The sequence below is a fragment of the Xyrauchen texanus genome, chromosome 4, assembly GCF_025860055.1.
Source record: "Xyrauchen texanus isolate HMW12.3.18 chromosome 4, RBS_HiC_50CHRs, whole genome shotgun sequence".
Classification (NCBI taxonomy): domain Eukaryota; kingdom Metazoa; phylum Chordata; class Actinopteri; order Cypriniformes; family Catostomidae; genus Xyrauchen; species Xyrauchen texanus.
In genome coordinates, this window is record NC_068279.1 from 45724644 (window position 1) to 45746175 (window position 21532).

The window sequence follows — 21532 nt, forward strand, 5'->3', positions numbered from 1 at the left end:
TATTTGTTTTGGAATTGGCAAGATGTGTGTTGTAGTACAGATGAATTGTTGTTAAATACCAAAGCTGCTATTCACCTTACGCTTTTTATCCACAGGCATGTTGGAACTAATTAAAAGCCATGGCTTTTTACTCTACAACTTTAGGCAAAGGCCTTAATCCATCATTTGGGGTTAAAATAAGAGTTATTCTAGTCTGTATGATTCTCTCTGTGTCTCTTTTTCAGATTTGCCCAATCTGTGCCGCTTTGCCTGGTGGTGACCCCAATCATGTGACCGATGACTTTGCTGCTCATCTCACACTTGAACACAGAGCACCTAGAGATTTAATATCCTTTTATCTGACTTATGAAATTATGTATTTGTTCATTTACACAAAGCTTGTATATCGACAAGTCACCACAGTAAACGTTTCCAAAGATAATCGACTATGCACAGCGGTTGCATGAGGTTATTGCTTAAGGTTTGTGTCCACTTTGAGGAAATTAATGCAGGTTTTCAATTTATTTGAGGTTTTTGCCTTTGTTTTGGGTTTATTTGGCAGACGTAGTAGAGAGAGGCAAGAAATTATTGGGCGAAGAGCATCAGGACACGTTCCAAGCCAGACTCGAACCTGCATCACCCAGATTAGCACCTCAGCTCAACATCACTGTGCCACAGCTCAGACAAAATTTGTGTGTTTTTTTTAATTATTTTTTTTTATGATGTATTTGTGTATTCAGGACAATTCATATAATTTTTTTATTTTCATCGGCTGTGTGGCTTATTCTGAAGTATTTGCTCCTTAACCAGCGTGTGCACGATGAGAGCAGTGGCGTGCGACACGTGCGCCGGATGTTCCACCCTGGGCGGGGGCTGGGTGGTCCGCGGGCACGCAGGACAAACATGCACTTTACTAGCAGCTCTACCGGTGGTCTCTCCTCTTCACAAAGCTCCTCCTACTCACCAAGCAATAGGGAAGCAATGGACCCCATAGCAGGTATGTAATGTGTAAGGACAGGTTAGGGGACATACACACAGGAAGCGTTCTTGCATTTAAAAGCTGCTAGAAGGAATTGAGTGGAATGGAGGTGAATTTTGGGGTCTCGGAATGTGTTTTTAGTAGAGATGTCATATAAATTCAGAGTTATTAATTATATAAACATAATGCATAAAATATTAATTAAATTAATCTTGTATCCGCACCGTAAAATTGAATATTCCTACCGTCGGTGCAATTTAAGCTACCTGTTTTCAGCAGGGGGCAGTAAGCGAAACTCCAGCTATATTGGCAACGAGCAGCTGTACAGAACAATAACCACATTTAGGCTTGCTTCAACTAGCGACAGCACAAGATGAGAATGCATTCTTGCATTCAAACGCAGCTGCACAGATCGCAATTACGAAAGCAGGGATTTAGAGATGTGTTTTTCTCAGCTTCAAACAGGTTTAACTTGAAACAGCAACCGAAAACTGCACTTCATGACACAGTTCAACCAAAGTGAGATGCTTCCTTCTGACGCATGTGTGCATTGATGCATCCTTTGAAAAGCCCTTATAATAAATCTATATTGAACAGATTGATTAATTTAATTGCCAAATAGATGTTGACTGTAAAACAATGATAGGCTAATGTTCAGTAAAATGGAAATAATCAATGTGTTGCCCTATAAAGGTACTTTTTGTGTTTAATATCAAAGCTTTACTCATCTGCCACAATAATTGAATTAATATAAATTATCTGTGTTATATTTAAAATATATACAGTGGCAAGAATATATGTGAACCCTTTGGAATTACCTGCATTTATGTATAAATAGGGTTGGGCAATGTCCCCTAAATTGGCAGTTGACGATGTTGACAGTAAAACATCGCGATGGACGATGATATCGTCGGTGGGGGTGGGGGGGGGGGGTTAATATAATTTCATATAATTTTCAAAAATGATATGAAAAATTATTATTTCGTTATTTTACTAACCCAACTAATGACTCGTCGGCGCTTTATCAGTAGGTTGCACGACACGTGAAGCATTTTTTTTTGCTTTCAGAGATATATTATTTTAATATATCTCTTTACATAAATACTATTTTCCACTTAAAAACAATAATTTCGTCATTTTACTCACTGATGAGCAAAAGGTCGAGGCAGAAATGACCATGTACCTGCAGGAAATGGCCATTGATGGGGAAGAGGACCCGCTGACTTGGTGGAAAATGAACGACAAAAGATTTCCGTTCATGGCAAGATTAGCACGGAAATATCTGTGCATATGTGCTACCAGTACTCCATCAGAGCGGGTCTTCAGCACAGCGGGTAGTGTAGTTACTCCAATCCGCAGCTTATTAAAACCAGATAAAGTGAATATGTTGGTATTTCTGGCCAGAAACATCGAAATTTAAACATGGTCTATGGTGAAAGATATTAAACTTCTTTACGCATTTTTCGCCATCCGTTGCGGAGCTATTCGATTTTGCATATTATTTTTTAAACGTTCATTTGTGTAGTTCATATGACTACTTTACAATATTTCAATAACATAATTTATTTTGTAGCCTGTTCTGAAGTTAATTGTGCTGCTAATTATAAGTGAAATGTTAATGCCGAGTTTCGGTCTGAGTGTTGTTCCCGTTTTCTAGTTCTTTATTTGTTGTTCTTCTATGTTTTAATAAATGTGTTGTTATTATTATTCACCTTGTTTCTTTCAGTTGATTTGACATTATGGATTTATGGCCAAGGAAATTTTTCTTTAAAAGTATTAACCAGACAAAAGTTATTTGACGTTCGCTGGTCTGGGTTTATCTTAAACTGCCGCTTCAGTGTATACAAGAGCTATGTGACAATGAGCAAGATTTTCTGAGACACTACAACTACTAATAATTAATTAATAAAGGCTATTTTCTTGTAGCCTACAACATAAAATATTTTAATCTAAATGTACAGTGTAAGACATGTAAAAAAAAAGACAAGAAGCTAACAATGTCAAGATCAATATTTGTGTAGCCTGCCTGACACGGTATTTTCACAGACTAACACGTCACGTCTCTGGCATATACTACAGTATTTAAAATAGCATATATGCATTAGTTATATTCTCAATTTAATTTACAGAGCAATCCCTGCAAAGTTTTTAGGTTAACTATAGAAGAGACTAGGATTAGTGAGTCACACTAGCAAGACTCGCAAAAGGGGGCGTGGCATCACGATGGTGGCTCTACATCGTGATGTTGGTCAGCCATCACGATGGACGATGATATCGTCCATCGGCACAACCCTATGTATAAATTTGTCTTAAAATCTGGTTTAATCTTCATCTAAGTTACAATGTTGAACAAACACAATCTGTTTTAACAAATAACACACAAGTTATTTCATATTCATATTCAATACATCATTCAAACATTCACAGTGTATGGCTTGGAAAAAGTATGTGAACCCCTTGGGTAATGATGTCAACAAAAGCTAAAGCTAAGTCAGATGGCGGCAAACCTGGCATCCAATAATTAAAATGAGATTCGAGGTGTGATTTAGAGCTACTTTGACTAAGAAAAATCACTCCGATATTTAGATTTTGATACAGGGACTAAAAGCAGTTGCAGAACATAACCAAAAATGGGAATAAAGTGATTTGAAATTGTTCTGGAGTTAAAACATTATTTTTAAATGCTGGTACTATCAATTAAAAAAAGACATTAACCATTTGTGGTAGACAAATCTCTCGTTCATCGGTAGAGGAGGAAGCAGGAACCTGATTGACACAAGACTAATTACAACTTAAAACACTGAACTGGAACATAACACAATGACACACACACACACACAGCTCCGTGTGTATCTCTGTCTCTCTCTCCAGCACTCCCGACAACTCCTTATCTCTCTCCTACTGATTGGGTCACTCAGCACAAGGCGTGTACACTTACACCCTGGCCACGCCCCTGGTCCTCGTCACATACACCCACAATCCATTTCAGGCCGGGGAAAGCTCCAGACTGACTTACTCTGTGGAGGGGAGGAGTTGCCCCTTGCCCATGCAGCCGGCTGGTTTTCCCCCCCTCCTGGGTACCTGGGTAGGAAGAGGGGAGAGGAAAAAGGGTCGGGAGAGAGAGAAACGTATTCCAGCTCCTGACTATGCCGCATTTTGATCCTTGGCCAGCTTGGTAGTGGTCATCTGCGATGCCGGGTGATGGCACTGGACCTCACCTCTTGGTGGACAACAGCAGCTGCTTCATCTCCCCTGGTGGACTCTACTGGCTCCTCCACCCTCTAGCGAATGGCAGCAGCTCTTCCACTTCCTGCCGAATTCCAGCGAGCTCCCCCGCCCCCTGTCGGATGACAGTGGTTACTTCATCTCCTGGTAGACAGCATCGGGCTCCTCTGTCAACGGTGAGGGCTCTCTGACTGCATGTCTTCCACCAGTCCCGGGTTTCAGCACCAGTGTGGCAGACAAGCCTCTCGTTCGTCGGTAGAGGAGGAAGCAGGAACCGGATTGACACTCAACAAGACTAATTAGAACTTAAAACATTAACCCGGAACATAACATGATGACACACAGTTCCTTGTGTGTCTCTCTTACTCTCTCAGGCATTCCCGACTCCTCTTATCTCTCTCCCACTGATTGGGACACTCAGAACCAGGCGCGCACACTCACCGCCCAGCCACGCCCCCCTCCTTGTCACACCATTCCTTTTTTTGTTATTTCCAGTAACCATTTTGAAAGGAGGCTGCAGAACTTTAGAACCGGAGTGAAAAAATACTGTTTTTGTTTAGAACGAACCAAAATGAAAAACATTTTTGTTGTAGTCCCTGGTTTGCTATTCACAAGGAGCATCTGCTGACTTGGACCATGCCTTGCAAAAAAAGAGATCTCGTAAGACCTATGATCAGGAGTTATTTGTTTGCATAAAGCTGGAAAGGGTTACAAAGTTATCTTGAGTTTAGATATTCATATGTCCACAGTTAGACAAATTGTCTGTAAATGGTGATGATTTAGTACTGTGGCTACTCTTCCTAGAAGTGGCCAAGATGACTCTGCACACAGCAGAATGCTCTTTGAGGTAAAAAAAAAAAAAAAAAAAGAACCCTAGAGTGACAGCTAAAGACTTAAAGGAATCATTGGAACTGGTTAACATCTCTGTTGATGATACTACTTTACAGAAAACAATAAACAGGCATGTGTACATGGCAGGACACCACAAAGGAAGCCGCTGCTTTCCAACAAAAACATTGCTGTGTGCCGGAAGTTTGACAAAGACCACCTTGACACTCCACAACACTACTGGGAAAATGTTTTGTGGACTGATAAAACCAAGATTGAATTGTTTGGGAAGAACACGCAGCACGTATGGCGTAAAAAGGACACCGCATACCAACATGAAAACATCATCCCAACGATGAAATATCGTGGAGAGAGCTTCATGATTTGGGGCTGCTTTGCTGTTTATTGAGAGATCCTACAGGATAATGTCAGGGTGGCTGTGTGCCAGCTAAAGCTCAGTAGAAGTTGGGTGATGCAGCAGGACTATTACCTAAACATCAAAGTAAATCCATTACAGAATGGCTTAAAAAAAAAAGAAAATCCATCTTTTGGAGTGGCCCAGTCAGAGCCCAGGCCTAAACCCAAAAGAAATGCTGTGGAATGACCTCAAGAGAGTTGTTCACACTAGACATCCCAAGAATATAGCTGATCTGAAGGAGTTCTGAAAGGTAGAATAATCCAAAATTCCTTCTGAACCTTGTTTAGGTATAATCCACAGGTTCCGGAAACACTTGGTTGAGTTGGATATTTAATCCAAGGGTTCACATACTTTTTCCAACCTACACTGTGAATGTTTAAATGATGTATTCAATATGTACAGGAGTAATAAGAGTTCTAATCCATGAACCAAAACATCCAGCTTTGAGGTGAATCACAACATTACAAACTTTAAATGTTAAAAATAATAATCAAAAGAAAAAGGAACAAGACTGTCTTTAAAGCTTAAGTATGTAACGTTTTCTATATTAAAACACTTCTGTCACAGCTTAACCTTCTGAGAGCTCAGTGTGACTGCTGTGTACATTTTTCATTTCCCTATTTGATTTGTAACTAGTAGCACCTAAAAATTAATGTACACATATGTGGACAGCGGGACTATGTTATGAAAATGTAAGTAATATCATGCTAATATATATATAATAGAACTGTATTGAATAACAAAATAAAATATAACAGTTTATATTAAAATGATTCAAAACGACCCATAGATGTGTTATAGTTGAATATTATTTAAAATAACTAACATGTTAAACTGTAAACACTTTGTCTCTGTGGCACTATAAACATTTATGTGTTTGTTTTGAATAACCTTCCCCAACAATGTTACTCAACCAATTACGTGAGTTGGGAGCGGGACTGTCTCTTTGACCAACAGCAGACGGGAGATTTGAAAACTTTTTCTGATTTGGAATTTTTGCAATTCCATTCAGTGGCATTAGTGTAGCAGGATTTACGTACTTCAGATTTAATGACAGAATGAACTACAGTCTTAAGAAGCATTGCAATTGAACTAATTAAATTAAAAATCAATATTGATTGATAGATTTTGTCTCTTTATGTCTTCATCAGAGTTGCTCTCTCAGCTGTCGGGTGTGCGTCGCTCTGCAGGAGGGCAGCTCAACTCTTCAGGCCCCTCGGCCTCGCAGCTGCAGCAATTGCAGATGCAGCTTCAGCTGGAGCGTCAGCAGGCTCAGGCAGCACGTCAGCAGCTGGAGACTGCTCGCAACACCACGCGCCAGCGCAGCAACCCTAGCAACATCAGCGCCAGCATCCCGCCGCCTAACACCACCACAAACACAGCCATGACTGAGAGCAACCCGCTGGCCTCGCACAGCTCCCAGTTCCTTCTCACACGGTATGCTGAAGGTGTCTCAGATCAGATCATTATTCTTAAAGGGATAGTCAAATGAAATTCTTCAAAATCTACTTACCCTCATGTCTCTTGAAACCAGTGATTGTTTTTTTTTGTTTTGTTTTTTTTTTATGGAACGGCCAGGCTGCTTTTTACCATAAAATGTAAATAACGATCATGGCTGCCAAACACTAACATCGACGTTGAAGTACCCTACAAAAGTCCATACAAATTCTTATGCTATGTGCCAAGACTTCTCGAACCACATGATAGCTTTGCGTGAAGAACAGAGCAATATTTTAAAAGTGCTCTCTAGAGGTTGACCGATAGTGGATTTTGCTGGTGTGATAACTAAAGTGGTGGAAAATTCTGATAAACAATTAATTGACCAATCGTTTAAAAAAAAAAAAAAAAAAAATACAATTATTTGTCTTTTTTTACTACGATGGCCCCAGACCCAGAAACCACAAAATGAGTCCAAAATGAATAAAAGCACAGATGCACTTTATTCAAAACCAAAAACCCAATAATAACCAGAGAAAATGAAGATTTGAAGCATAACACTGTACTTGTAAGTATAAACAAGCCATAACCACACTTGGGACTCTTATTTTGAAAAGATGGGGACTTGGCCTCTTTATAATGCTCTATATTAAGTATTAGCCAAATGAAGCTTTTTAAGCCTATACATTCACTAGATGAAAGGTTTTGTATTTGTAGATTTCACCAGATCAGGTTTAAAGAGGAATACGTTTTATTATAGAGGTAGGAAACAATATTAATATGTTAAAGTAACGTAATATTTTTCCTTGTGATGTTGTATTGATATTTGAATATCAATATTATTATTATTTACATTTCAAATCTCTGTGCCAAATCAATCTAGGAATTCATCAACAGTCCCTTAGAAGGTGCAGTTATCATGCTTTACAGATAATCACCCTCCTTTACTAAAATGTATCATGACCTTACAGTAGTAAAGTTAACTGAGGTGTAAACAAACAAGAAAACAGTCTGCAGCTCTACCTAGGCAAATACAAGTGATAATCACTTGATAATTTCATCAAAATAACAAAATATGCGTTGAAGTGAATTAAAGTTCAAATCAATGATGAAAGATTTAGATACAGCAGTTGTTTTTATTTTTTAGATCTAGAGGCTGCTGTTGTACTGTAAAACGGTTGACTCCAACGGCGGCCATAAAGAAACAAAAAAAATAAAAGTTTTTGTCAATAACCGATAGTTTGAAAAAGCGACTATCGGCACAGATTATTCAGTACAACCGATATATTGGTCTAACTCTTGTACATTCAGTAATTTTTCTTACATCTCATTCACACTTCTGCACATTCAAATCTGGTGCACTGATGAGTCGCATTAGAACCAAGGAAGTTTTTGTGCAGTTTCTTCTATACTTTATGCATAGAAGTTCTCTTGTGTAACATGAAAGCTGCAGATTCTTGGTTCTTATGGATCGAAAAGTGCCTACCCCACAAATTAGGTCTTAATTAAATTAATATTATGTATGTTAGAATGTAGTGGTCACCTCTTCTCCATTTACTTCCACCAGGTTGAACGAACCGAAAATGTCGGAGGCGGAACGACAGGCGCTGGAGAGCGAGCGCGCCGACCGCAGCCTGTTCGTGCAGGAGCTGCTGCTGTCCACGCTAATGCGAGAGGAGAGCTCATCCTCCGACGAGGACGAAAGGCGAGACTTTGCTGACTTCGGCGCCATGGGCTGCGTGGATATCATGCCTTTAGATGTGGCTCTGGAGAGCCTCAACCTGAAGGAGAGCTCCAGAGGCAAAGAGCCTCCACCGCCGCCTCTTTGATGATATCCCACCACCACGCAGACAATGTCCTCTGTGCTGTAACTGCCAATGACGGTGGGCAAAACACAGCACTCTCTAATGTCCCCCCCCTTTTTTCTTTTTTTTTGGTGATTGTAATTTCAGGTCTGTCACTTTTGTTACATTGTATAAATCCATAAAAGGAGAGCGCGAGGTGAAAAAAAATATATCAAAACACATCAGAACAGGCGTGTGTGAGAGAGAGAGCGCGAAAAAGAGAGATATGTATGTATGTATGTTGATAATTCCACATAACTAATTTTTCTCCATTAGCAGGTGAGCATAGGTATCTGTGGCAGACCTCAGCTTCCTGTGTCTTGCAAAGAGGCTCTCCTTATAAATACTCCACATTCAAAAACTGAAGGGGAAACCAGAGACCTTCTCTAATGAAGCTGCTGTGTGTATTTATGAATATTAATGAATAAAAAGTGCTTGGATGGTTTACCATAACTACTGCATGAGGTTATTTGCAGCGTGCATGATTTTTAATGACCTTGTCATTAAAAAGGCAAAATATCCCAAAGGTTTCTTTAACTTTTTTTCTTTTCAAGTGTTACTTGAACAGAAATGGGTTGTCGAGTGAAATATCTCAAATTTTAGTTTTTGTTTTTTAGTTTACTTTTTTGTTAAATACAGAGATCAAAAGCAAAATTGGAAGAACAAAAACAGCAATCCACTTTGTCACTCAACTCCAATTTGCCCCTCCTCATCTGCGACACTATAGGATGTTCAAACAAATGGTCTGCCCTGATTTGCCGAGGCAAATTTACTCAAAGCAGTGGTTCTCAACTGGTGAGTTGCCGGTCGGTTCCGAAAGGGTCGAAAAAATTCTAAATGCATATAAGAAACTGCATTTTATAATATATAATCGTGCATTGTTAGGATAGCAAAATGAATGGGCTTAGCAACACTGTTATAAGGTAGGAGTAAACCGTTCCCATTCCTTTTGTTGCTGGTGTCAAAAGGATTGTGTCCAGGTCAGGTTTTTTTGTTTTGTTTTCCATATTTAGACAGTATGTTAGCCTCAGTCACCATTCACTGTCATTGCATTTTTTTTTCATAGATACAAAGAAAACAAATTGTGACTGAGGCTAACATACTGCCTAGCACTTCTTTTTGTGTTTCACAGCAGAAGAAAAAAATCACAGATTTGGAACAATAATAATGGTATGAGTTTCTTATTATATTTTCTGAAATAGTTTTGAGTTCCCTCCCACAAATGTTTGCATTCCCTCACAATTATTTGGGTTCCCTTGAAATGCTTTTATCCATCTTTTATGAAAATATAATTGAACTGTAGTATTTGTAGTAAAACCATAGTAAAAACAAAATGTACCATTGTTGTACTACAGTAACTACAGTTGTACTATGGTACATCATATTTGTAGTAAAACCATAATTGATGTAAAATGTACTATGGTTTTACTACAGTAGCTGTTGTTTAATGGTGGTATTTTTATTAAAACCATAAAAATATTTACATAGGTTTTTAATGAAGTAACCTATAGTTGAACTATGGTATTTATAGTACAATCACAATAACCACCAAATGTACTATGGTTTTACTACAGTAACTATACATGTTATTTAAAGTAAAACAATAGGAAACACAAAATGTACTATGGTATTACTGCAGTAGCTCTTGTTCAACTTTTGTTCTACAACATTAATTATATTTCCACCATGATATTCATGGGAAATCTAGTAATAATACAGGAAAACCAAAACGATGGTAATTCTTAAACTTTCTGCCAAAAAAAAATATATATATATAGTAACACCATGGCTAATTTGTGGTGCATGTACCATGGGTTTTAAAACCATTTTTCTAACCACAAAAATGTCTAATGCAGGTTTTCTATAATTGTGTGTGTGTGACTATTGTAACCATTTAATTTTATTTTGGCAGAAAGATTGATTTTTATTACCATTGTTTTGGTTTTCCTCTATTATTAATATGGTTTTGTTCAACTATGGTTACTGTAGTAAAACCATGGTTATTTTTTGTAAAGGATGGATAGCTTTTGCAAGAGAACCCAAAATAATTTCGAGGGAATGCAAAACTATTGCCTGTGACCAGAAATCTTATTGCAAGAGAATGCAAAATAAATAAAGGGTGAGTAAATAATGACAGAATTATGTTTGTGTGAACTAGTCCTTTAAATATAGGTTATGTTATGGTACTGTGTTGGTTTGACAATATAACTATACAAATGGGTCCTGAAGTAAATCCAGTTGAGAAGTACTGCCTTAAAGAATGTTTTGTTGCCTACGAGAATAAAAACAAAGAATATACAGGTGTCGACAAAAAGATTTATACCATTTTAACTAGACGTTGATGTCTTGGTGTCTGTGTAACCACCAGATGTACTCTCAAACAGTATCTTATGCACCTGTACAGACAAGTTAGACTTGCCATTGTCATCTTGCTCTACTCTTCACATATCTGCTTTTAGCGTGCTTGGAAAGCCCTCTTTTACGCCAGCTTCCTTTCTCTTCGTTGGTAAATGAGGGTGCAAGTCTTGCCACGTTTGCATTTTTTTTTTTTTTTTTTTTTTTACTTTTCAAAAGAGTGACATGCTAAATTCCTCGCTCATAGACAGCACCTTCTATTTATTCAGTTTTTTTTTTTTTATCTCTCTTTGATTCTTTGAAGCCTTGTGATTGATCATGCCACCTCCATGCCTATACTCTTATACTCTATGTAAAATACAATGAGATGTATATGGAATTTGTGCGTTAACTTTCATAATGGAATCTAGGACATGGGCATACTTTCTTTTTTTAATGTAATTTAGAATACTACAATAAAAACATTGCACAGCTTTTGATGAAACCAAACCCCATCCTCTTACTCTCTGTGGCTGTGGTCTGAATACTAGTCACATGTGCCTTTTAAGAACATTTTCTACTTATGTTCCAAAAACTCTACTCCCTTTCTAGATGTAGTATTGGTACACACAAGGTTTATGATGAAAGTACACTTCTTAAGGTGAAGTGTGTAGTTTCTAGTGTGCCACTAGAGGCAAATGGTATAACAAAATAAGTAGATTTTTTTTATTTTCAAATAAATGTTGTAAAGAAAAAAGCTCTGCAGCAACCGCCCACGCCCATAACTCACTTTGATTGATGCAGTTGAGTCTCCCTACACTATTAAACTACTAATATAGCTGTACCTATCTGAATATTTTGCAGTAAAACTAAAATATACTGTTTTTATGCTAATAATCAACAACTTGAAATTAATAGGTTTATATATTTAATTTGATTGTTATTCGCAACCTGTATTAAAAAAAAAAAAAAAGTACTTTTCAGTTTCATGTCTGCCACTAGCAGTATCACAACGAACATGGCTAACAATAGTGTCGCCCTCAAGCCTGAAGATACTTCAGACCATTTTTACATGCAAGCCATGGGCGCTTTACCAAAAGAAGTTTAGTGCAAACTACTATAGATTGGCCATATGAATCACACCTTGGTTTGAAGCAGCTGCCCGTCACTTCATTGGCTATTATTAGACCTCAGAATTACCCTTGCCTAGCCTTTCATGTCTTACAGTGACTGAGATGAATTTGGTTTTTTGCTGCATTACAGTATGACTTCAGTTGACTAGACCAGCTAACTGGATCTAAAACCCAAATATCACATCAAGATAATAAAACGCTTATAGAAAAAATAATTTCACTAAATATTTTAATTATCGATGTCATGTGTTTGGAAAAAATACTTGGTGCATTTTTAGAAGGTAGGAATATGATTTGCAACATAAACGGCATTGTAAGATATACCACTTTTATTAAATGCACAGTATTACAAGGAACATTTCCATTGACTGCAGAGAAGCTTCTCACAGGATGCACAAGCATAAGAGTACTGACACCTAAAGCCGTGAGAGAATGAGTCTGCCAGGAGCACACTCACACATGCACAGCAGATCACGCATGTAAACGGACACATTCACACTCGCCACCAGTGATCCAGCTTAAAAAAAGGTGAAAAAGTGGAATAAAGTAAATTGCAAATCTACTTTTAAAAAGTTTTCATGAGATTCACCCATACAGAGCATGAAACAGTGTTTCAGTAATCTATCACAGTTCTTCATTCATATAGAATGTTTAAGAGGTTTTAATATATCAAATGAGGATGGGTGAACACGTGACCCTTTCCCCCCTGAATGAGGATGGTGACTGGGACAAAGGTTGCCATTAATATGGCATTCCTTAATGTAAAACCAACCCTTAACAATATTAAGGGTCATATATAATAATTACATACTACATAAGGGAAAAGGCTAGTTGATCAATTACAGAGATTTTTTTTTTTTAAATACATTTTTCATTGTGAACAACAGAAAAACGAATACATTGTCACATTAAATAAACTGTATTTACACTCACATATTGCCGAAGGCCCATTAGATGAGTTTTTCTTCCCTTTATAATATCTCACATTTTGACATGATGCCTGTTTTTTTAAACAGAATATATAGAGAGAACATACTATTTATATAGACATCTATTAGAACTGTACAGAATTGATTATAAAGTACAGGCTGGCTTTTTAGAACAGACATAAAACCTTATACCAAGAACTGAGAAAATGCCATGTTTGTTCAATAAAGTCTTTACATTGCCACAACACAAGAAAAATTGTTCAGCCTAACTGACTGAATACATGTCTTCAATATCTGTGCTGTTAGCAAATAGTCCCTTCAATTTAAACAACCTCTTTCAGTGCATCCCCCCACCCCAAACCCAGTTTTTGCAGTGCTTACAATTGTAGGGTGAAAACTACAAAAATATGAGCAGTACATCTATAAAGAAAGTGCAAAGCTCTAAGAGGTCATTAAAAGTCGCTGCTCAAAAGATCATGACCGAAATGACCAACACTTGATTGGACACCCTGTTCAACAACTCGTACGTTCTGTGATGTTGTGTAGTCGGCTATTAAAGTAAGTCCTGCCAGTGGACCGTTTGGAAAGAATTTTGACATCAGTGTACAAAGAATGATTGATCCTGCTCATTTATATTTACAGTCTAATTGCATATATACAGACACTCTCGGAGCAACACATCTGCAACACTTCTTACCCCAAACAATCAGTAGTTCGGCACAAAATGTGTTGCTGGAGACCACAAAGCGCCACCTCAATCTTGAAATAGAGAAACCTTTTACCCATGCAGAGGAGGACAATTCATACAAATATTGTAGCCCTGGAGTTAGTCAACAGAGATGATGGTAAACTTGAGAAACTGGACTAGATTTAGTTCTCATGGGACAAATTATAATTGGTTGTGTGGTCAAGTGGGAAGTCAGTGGGTTTACAAATACAATTGGATCTAAAATTCAATGTCGTAATGTCATAAATATGCCGTAGAAATGCTCTACGCTCTATCAAATCTAAGTCTGTCAGTCTTAATGTGCAAAACTCGCTGCCATGATTCCGAACTTATTCTGGTTGATGTGTTGCTAGGTAGTTCTTGGTGGTTGCTAGATGGTAACTCAAGTCCAAGTCAAAAGAGCCCACCCCAAGTCTCTTTGATATTCTGGTCCTTAGACATGGCACGGGTCCATCCTTCAATACATCTCTATTGGTTTCTGTTGTCGTTTTATTGACTGCCAGGTAAAAATATTAAGTCCAATTTCATCGAAAACCTCTCCTTAAGACGTACAATTTACAATGTCATTTGTGTCCATAGCAGAAATGGTGCGACACGAGTAACGCTTCAAATATACCCTTTTGACCGCAAGCTGAAACGGACACATTACTGTGATACTTCTTAGGACAGTCAATGGCTGGTGCATGTCCCAACAACATGGAAAGATCAGGACTGTCCACACGTCTACAAAATTTGGGCTACATGAGGACAGTCCACATGTGGTGTGCTGATGATGAAATTTTCTGCACGTGGAAAACCGAAGTATACTTTGGCCTTAAGGAAATACTGATAACGGCGTATGATATTAGCATTTTTAGTTAAAGGTCATTCATTTGTAGTCTATTTAATCCTGTTTCTTGTCAGTTGTCCTCCTCTGTTATCTTGTTTGGTGGGGTTGAAGCACACAGTTCGAGTCGAGACTGTTCCTTCATTGGGTCTTTCAGCTGTGACCTCAGGGCCAGTCCAACTTGTATCATTCTCAAATGAACATTCACATCACAGTGCCCACCATGACCACCGTTGCTTTGAAACGGTCCACAATACATCAAAAACAAATTGATCATCGATTATCACATACATGTATTATTTAGCAGTTATTTTGTAGACGATACATAAACAGATAGCAATGAATAATCTGAGAACAAATCAAATCCAGCTGTTCAGTAGGGTCTATTACATTATGGACAACATCTACAGTATCTACTCCCTAGGAACAGGTACGAAAGAAATCTCCCCAAAATCTTACCATAGGCAAGGTCCATTAAATTGCAACATGATGACGATTGAGGGCGTCTACACACGAGAGTTTACGCTACGTCAGAGAAATCCATTGGTTGCCATGGGGATGGTGTGTTGTAAGGACGTAGAGGAAAAACACGAGACTGTGAAAGTGACGCTCCGTTATGCAACCAAAAGTTGAGAAGATTTTTACTTTTGTTGGTTCAAGGTTTGGCTGGTTAGCATGTTCCAGTTTTCCCCTGCTGGTAGAAGCAGTTCCTACACCATACTGTGGACAAAAAGCAACTTTCTCATTTTACAGCAATTCAAAAGTAGACGTAGACGATGAAATATAAATTGCAAATATTTCATTACAGTATATTTTGCCATGAAACAGACTTATTTTTCCTTATCTGCTGCCTTTGGTGTCACAGGTCAGGATAGTCAGTAATGAAAAGCTTGGAACTGTGAGCGTTCCTGAGGTGCCATCAGGATGTCAATTTCCTGTGCCTCCATAGTGATTAGTCACATCATGGCAGTTACGACTCAGCGTCCACCCTCAAGCCTCGTCAAAAAGAAAATAATCAGAGGTGTCTTTATCCCTTTCAGGTTCAGACTTAGTTTGATGGGGCGCACTGACACATCCAAAAACACGCCTTTCATCAATCTCAAGGTTAGACATCAAAACTTTGCACAGAGAGGATGGTTTAGCAGAATAGTCCAAAATTAAATCGTACCTGTTAAAAAATAATGGATAAAACTCATTGTCAATCTGGCAGTTAAATGATTGTTACTCCATAGTTTGCTCCGCGGATAATATTGCGATCTGCATTGAGTCTGCCCGAATTCATGTATTTAAATAATTGGTCATATTAACCCATAATACCCTATACTGTACTGTTAAGTGTGCATGAGGGAAATGTTAGGCCAATCAGTGTTTGCAATATTGTCCGTCCAGCCTATTTTGGGCCTGAAAAATATGCAAGTATGAATTCTTTCTTCAAACCACAGTTGGAGAGCAAGTTCCCTTAGTTAATACTTCAGCACATATGGCCTGGGAGCCAAGGTCTGAGGAAATACTTCAACGCAATTGCTGGTGACTAACTCAGCGTCAACCCTCAAGCCTCTTCAAAAAGAAAATAACAGGTGTCTTTATCCCTGTGCTTCTATAACAAGGTTCAGACTGAGTTTGATGGGGCGCACTGACACATCCAAAAACACGCCTTTCATCAACCTCAAGGTTAGACATCAAAACTTTGCACAGAGAGGATGGTTTAGCAGAATAGTCCAAAATTAAATCGTACCTGTTAAAAAATAATGGATAAAACTCATTGTCAATCTGGCAGTTAAATGATTGTTACTCCATAGTTTGCTCCGCGGATAGTATTGCGATCTGCATTGAGTCTGCCTTGAATGTGTCGCCAGGGCATCAACAGCATTGTGCTAATGATTGGGTCCTCATCAAAACCAGATTTTGTCCATCTCATTAAACAAAAAGTGACAACTTTCTTAAACCAAAGTACCTTTTTCATAAAGGCTGTTAATCAAAGGGTCTACATTGTCTTTAACGCATATTTACAACAAATGTTTCCATTCGTTCATTTTGTAGACCATTTAGGATCTAAAAAAATAGAATGGTGCATGAGAGATATGGACATATCCAGATGGGTAAAACTCAAATGCAAATGCACAAAGTCAATTTTAAGGCCTTTAGTCTATGTGGTGAGAAGGCTGAAACACAAGCTATGTTTAAACACTCGCACAAAATTATTTATTTAATCACTCTTCCTAATCTAAACCATCCCTTACTCCTTTAATTCCACACATTCACTCATATACACGGTCTCTCTTTCTCACGATTACACCCACACTGACAAAAAGATGTTCAATGCAGGGTCAGCCCAGGATGTCCAGGTAAACCGGAGAGGCCTTGGCCAGACTCTGGAGCAGATTGTGGATTTCTTTGATGTTGAGTCTCATGTAGGGCTCCCTCTGCCAGCAGCCCAGCATTAGGTCATACACCTCTTTGGGGCAAGTACGAGGTCTCTGAAGCACCCGGCCCTGTGTGATGCACTCGATCACCTACAGGAGGCAGCACAAATCAGTCCAGAATGACACTGTGCCTATGTTTACTACCATACTACTCCTCGCTCAAACTTAACCAGTGATTCATGAGACATGGTGCACAACCAGTCCCATAACTTTGTCTGCCATTAATTTTTAAAATGGCGACATTTCGACTTTGAAGTGAATCATGAGATGATCACTAGAAAGTTCTTAACGCAATGTACCATCCATTTAAACATGTTTACCATCTACAGACATATATGTTTTTTAAGTAACTGCTAGTTCTGTGCTGCAACTATGATATAGTATGTTACCACCTCCACACTTAATGTGAAGAAATTGTTAAGGGATTTTTAGATAATTTCCCTCATTTTAAGTTGGTCTTATTGTGCATTTACAGGCACCGATTATGCTGTGTATGGTCATGTAAATGCATTAAATGGCAATCCTTTATCTGTGCAAGGTCATTAATGGTGTAAGAATGAACCGATTGACACGGGTAGATTCTCATTACGCCGATGTCGCGTTGCACGTAAACACATATTTACCAGCGTTCTTGCCTCTTCACCGTTTGATGTCAAAAGCAGAGAATAACGTGATAATTTCAAATGTCATGTAAACGTGGGTTTCTTGCTTTGATTTAGTAAAAAAAGCAGATTTTTGGGAGTAGTCAGCTATTAAATTGCATGTAAATGGGCGCAGTATCAGATTTTGTTCCACCGTGGTGACAGTTCAATAGATGGAGCTGAACATCAGTTTGAAATCATCCTGTAATGTTAGTTTATTCATTCATTGAACAATGCCAGATTTGTCAGTATTTATAATAAATATTTGACCCATTTTTTGCATCTGACATTGTTGACCCATGGTGAACTATAGGAAATAAAAACATGCATTTTGTGAGAAAAAGGAAGTGGAAAATTCCACCCAAACACAAGTGAATGCCTCTGAACAGTCCCTAACAGATTAATAATAAATACATCTGAACACAGGCTGAGTTGGGAATGGCATTCTAACCACACTACTTTACAACTTCTGATTTACCTATAAATGGCTAATCCCGGTACCACTGGTGCTCTACTAAGAAGATGTGCTTTATGAATCAGCCCTGATGGATTCTGTAGATTTTGTCATATTTTATGCTTTGATTGGTTAAAATCTGACTTATTCTTACCTCATTATTTGAGAGTTGGTACCAGGGCTGCTTGCCATAGGTAAAGATTTCCCACAGGACCACTCCCAGACTCCATACGTCACTCTCTGTGGTGAATCTCCTGTACATGATGCTCTCTGGAGGCATCCAGCGAATGGGCAGCATGGTGTGACCACCCACCTGTTGTTATAGATATACATTTACATTGTGATTAAATGATCTCCTAGTATCCCTGCTGAAAAGACCAGCTTACACCACCTTGAATTTCAGTGATGGACAGTAGCTTCACAACAAATAAGCTAAACTACATTTCTCAGTAGTGAGGTGGTAGCTTCTCTAGTTTCTAAATCCAAAAAGCCTTTCAGTAACAAAGCTATATTTTTGATTAGGTAGCAATGTAGCATTGACAAAAGCTACATCACTACATCAAGCCGTGCACCCACTACCAGTGTAAAGTACATGGTAGTACCATGGTATTCTTTACAGTACTTTAAATAACCATGTAAATACAAAACAGTTGCATATCAAAATACCATGGTAGATCCATGTAATACCATCAGATATCCGAGTGTTGTTGCCCCATTTAGGTTTGTAGAGGTAGTAGCGCAAATATCTAAAAAATAAAATTGAACATTGCATTTATTTTGCATATTTTGTTTGTATAAGTAGAATGTATAAATATGATATGTTTTGTACATGCACATACATTTATCTTAAATTATACTGTATACACTTTTATATGGCACTATACTGTACCAAGGCTTTGATAAACATGTTACACAAAGCATATTAAAAAGTCTTATTCACATGATGTAAACGTCATGTGAATAAGACTGTTAGATGCTTTGTCTGACAGTATGATCTGTGCATCTTGTTGAAAATAAAAATAAGTAGCTTAAATGTAGCAAGCTATTTTTAGTTTGTAGCTTGTGGAGTAACGAGATACTTTCTCTAAAGTGTGGCTTTTAGCTATAGCTTTTACTATTTTTTCTGTTGAGTAGTGGGCAGCTTAGCTAGCTACATTTTTTTAGCAACTTGCCCAACACTGCTGAAGTTAAATGCTGATCTCCTCCATTTTTTGAATGCTGGTTTGCTGGTGGACCATCATAGCCAGACTGTTGACAACCATTTTATTTGCAATTGCGCTTAGATACACTAGTGGCACAAAAATTAATTACACTTTACCTTTCAAGTGTTTTCTGTATGTGGAGTCAAATGTTCTGTTTTGAAGATCATAAAGGGGAATGTGACTGAAAGTTTGCACAAATTTTAACAGCGCAACTTAAATTTGCAGCCAGTGCCTTATGGAAGTCCTACAAGTACCTGACTACTGCAATATAACAATACCTAAAAATTATTTCAGTAGCGGTATTTGTGACATCGATTTCATGACTTTTTTGCACTGCTGGATCCCTGATAAAAATGCATAAATTACATTTTATTCTGTGTTTTTCTATTTTATTACAGCAGAGGGAGCTGATAGTCTTTCATCACACACACACACACACACACACACACACACACACACACACACACACACACACACACACACACACACACACGCATGCCTGCTGACACAGCAGTGTTTCCGGCTGTGTTGGCAGGGTGCAGAATGAGGAGAGCCCTTCAGTGTCAGATGGTGCTTTTGGCCTTCCTTTCTGGAGGAAATCACTGTGGGGAACCATAATATGTAGTCAGCTGTTCATATGCTTGTATTTAAATAATTGGTCATAATAACACATAATACCTGAAACTCACTTTTAAGTGTACATGAGGGAAATGTTAGGATAATCAGTGTTTGCAATATTGTCTATCCAGCCTGTTTTTGGCCCAAAACATACGCAAGTGGAATGCAAATGTTTCTAGCTATGCATGCTCGGCTTTGTGTTATACTTGGAGCAAACAATCCGTTGGCATTCTCGGTCATCTGAATAGAGCTGTTTGTCCTTGATATTGATTCCTATGAGTTTTTATAATAGCAGTTTTGGATTTATGAGTAAAATAAGGTATGTGGTTCAAATTAATTGAAAAGATTTTTCATGTTTTGTTCTGCAAAATAAATTACAGTCATACCTCAAACGATAATTTGAAGCAGCTTTTTTTTTTTTTCCTTTCAACATTGTAAATTTTTATTCCTTTTCTTGTTATGAGCATAAACGTTAATATATTTTGTTAGTTTTCTCTGAAAAGAAGACTTAAAGGGATAGTTCACCTAAAAATGAAAATTCTCTCATAATTTACTCACTCACATGCCATCCCAGATGTGTATGACTTTCTTTCTTCAGCAGAACACAAATAAATATATTTAGAAGAATATTTCAGCTCTATTGGTCCATACAATACAAGTGAATGGTGACCAGAACTTTGACGTTCCAAAAAGCACATAAATGCTGCATAAAAGTAATCCATAAGACTCCAGTGGTTTAATCCTTGTCTTCTGAAGTGATATGATAGGTGTGGGTGAGAAGCAGATCAATATTTAAGTCCTCTTTTGCTAGAATTTGTTCTCTCGGCCCAGTAGGGGGTGATATACAAGAAGAATGTGAATCACCAAAAACACAAGAAGAAGAATGAGAAAGTTAAAATGGAGATTGACTGAGCAGGGAGGAGAATTTATAGTAAAAAAAAAAAAAGGACTTGTATATACTGATCTGTTTCTCACCCACACCTATCAAATCGCTTCAGAATATATGGATTTAACCACTGGAGTCTTATGGATTACTTTTATGCTGCCTTTATGTGCTTTTTGGAGCTTCAAAATGTTGGCACCCATTCACTTGCATTGTATGGACTAAATCAGACATTTTTCAAAACAATGTAATTTGAGTTCTGCAGAAGAAAGTCTTCTGGGATGGCATGAGGGCAAGGAAATGTTGAGAGAATTTTCATTTTGGGTGAACTATCCCTTTAATATCTGTCACAGCATCATTTTGTTTAGTTTAGATTAGAAATCCGTGTTTAGATCCGTTAGAAAACGAGACAAAAATACTAGGAATTTTGAATTTTTTGCAGTGTACATAATCAATCAAATGCTTGTGAGAGTTGTAGCCTAGTCACTATTTAGCTGAGTTTAATAAAATTAAACTATATAACCGACATATAACTTTGTGCATTTCAACATTTTAGCTAAGAAAAGTGTTAAATGTCACATCACTATTCGTTCACTTAAAGCAATCTGATTTTTTATACGTCATTAAGTCCATAGAAGACAGTTGACACACC

The 21532-nt window shown here is 37.9% G+C and overlaps 2 protein-coding genes across 3 annotated transcripts in view; one reads left to right on the forward strand and one right to left on the reverse strand.

Annotated features, from left to right (window-relative positions):
- Window positions 1-11544, forward strand: part of LOC127640051 (E3 ubiquitin-protein ligase KCMF1) — a 34929-nt gene extending 23385 nt beyond the window's left edge. The window contains exons 4-7 of the mRNA XM_052122424.1: window positions 225-326; window positions 799-976; window positions 6581-6866; window positions 8434-11544. Of these exons, the coding sequence (XP_051978384.1) occupies window positions 225-326; window positions 799-976; window positions 6581-6866; window positions 8434-8695 (828 nt within the window). The 3' untranslated portion in view covers window positions 8696-11544. The remainder of the gene's footprint in view (window positions 1-224; window positions 327-798; window positions 977-6580; window positions 6867-8433) is intronic.
- Window positions 11545-13472: 1928 nt separating this feature from the next.
- Window positions 13473-21532, reverse strand: part of LOC127634457 (BDNF/NT-3 growth factors receptor-like) — a 40809-nt gene continuing 32749 nt past the window's right edge. The window contains exons 17-19 of one of the 2 annotated variants that reach the window (XR_007969348.1): window positions 18332-18490; window positions 16346-17172; window positions 13473-15777 (exon numbers count right to left, since the gene is read on the reverse strand). Coding sequence is in view for 1 of the 2 variants with exons in the window: in XM_052114037.1 (XP_051969997.1) it covers window positions 16987-17172; window positions 18332-18490 (345 nt within the window). In the remaining variant the exon portion in view is untranslated. Of the gene's footprint in view, window positions 17173-18331; window positions 18491-21532 lie in introns of both variants that reach the window. The other variant, XM_052114037.1, reaches the window with a different exon arrangement.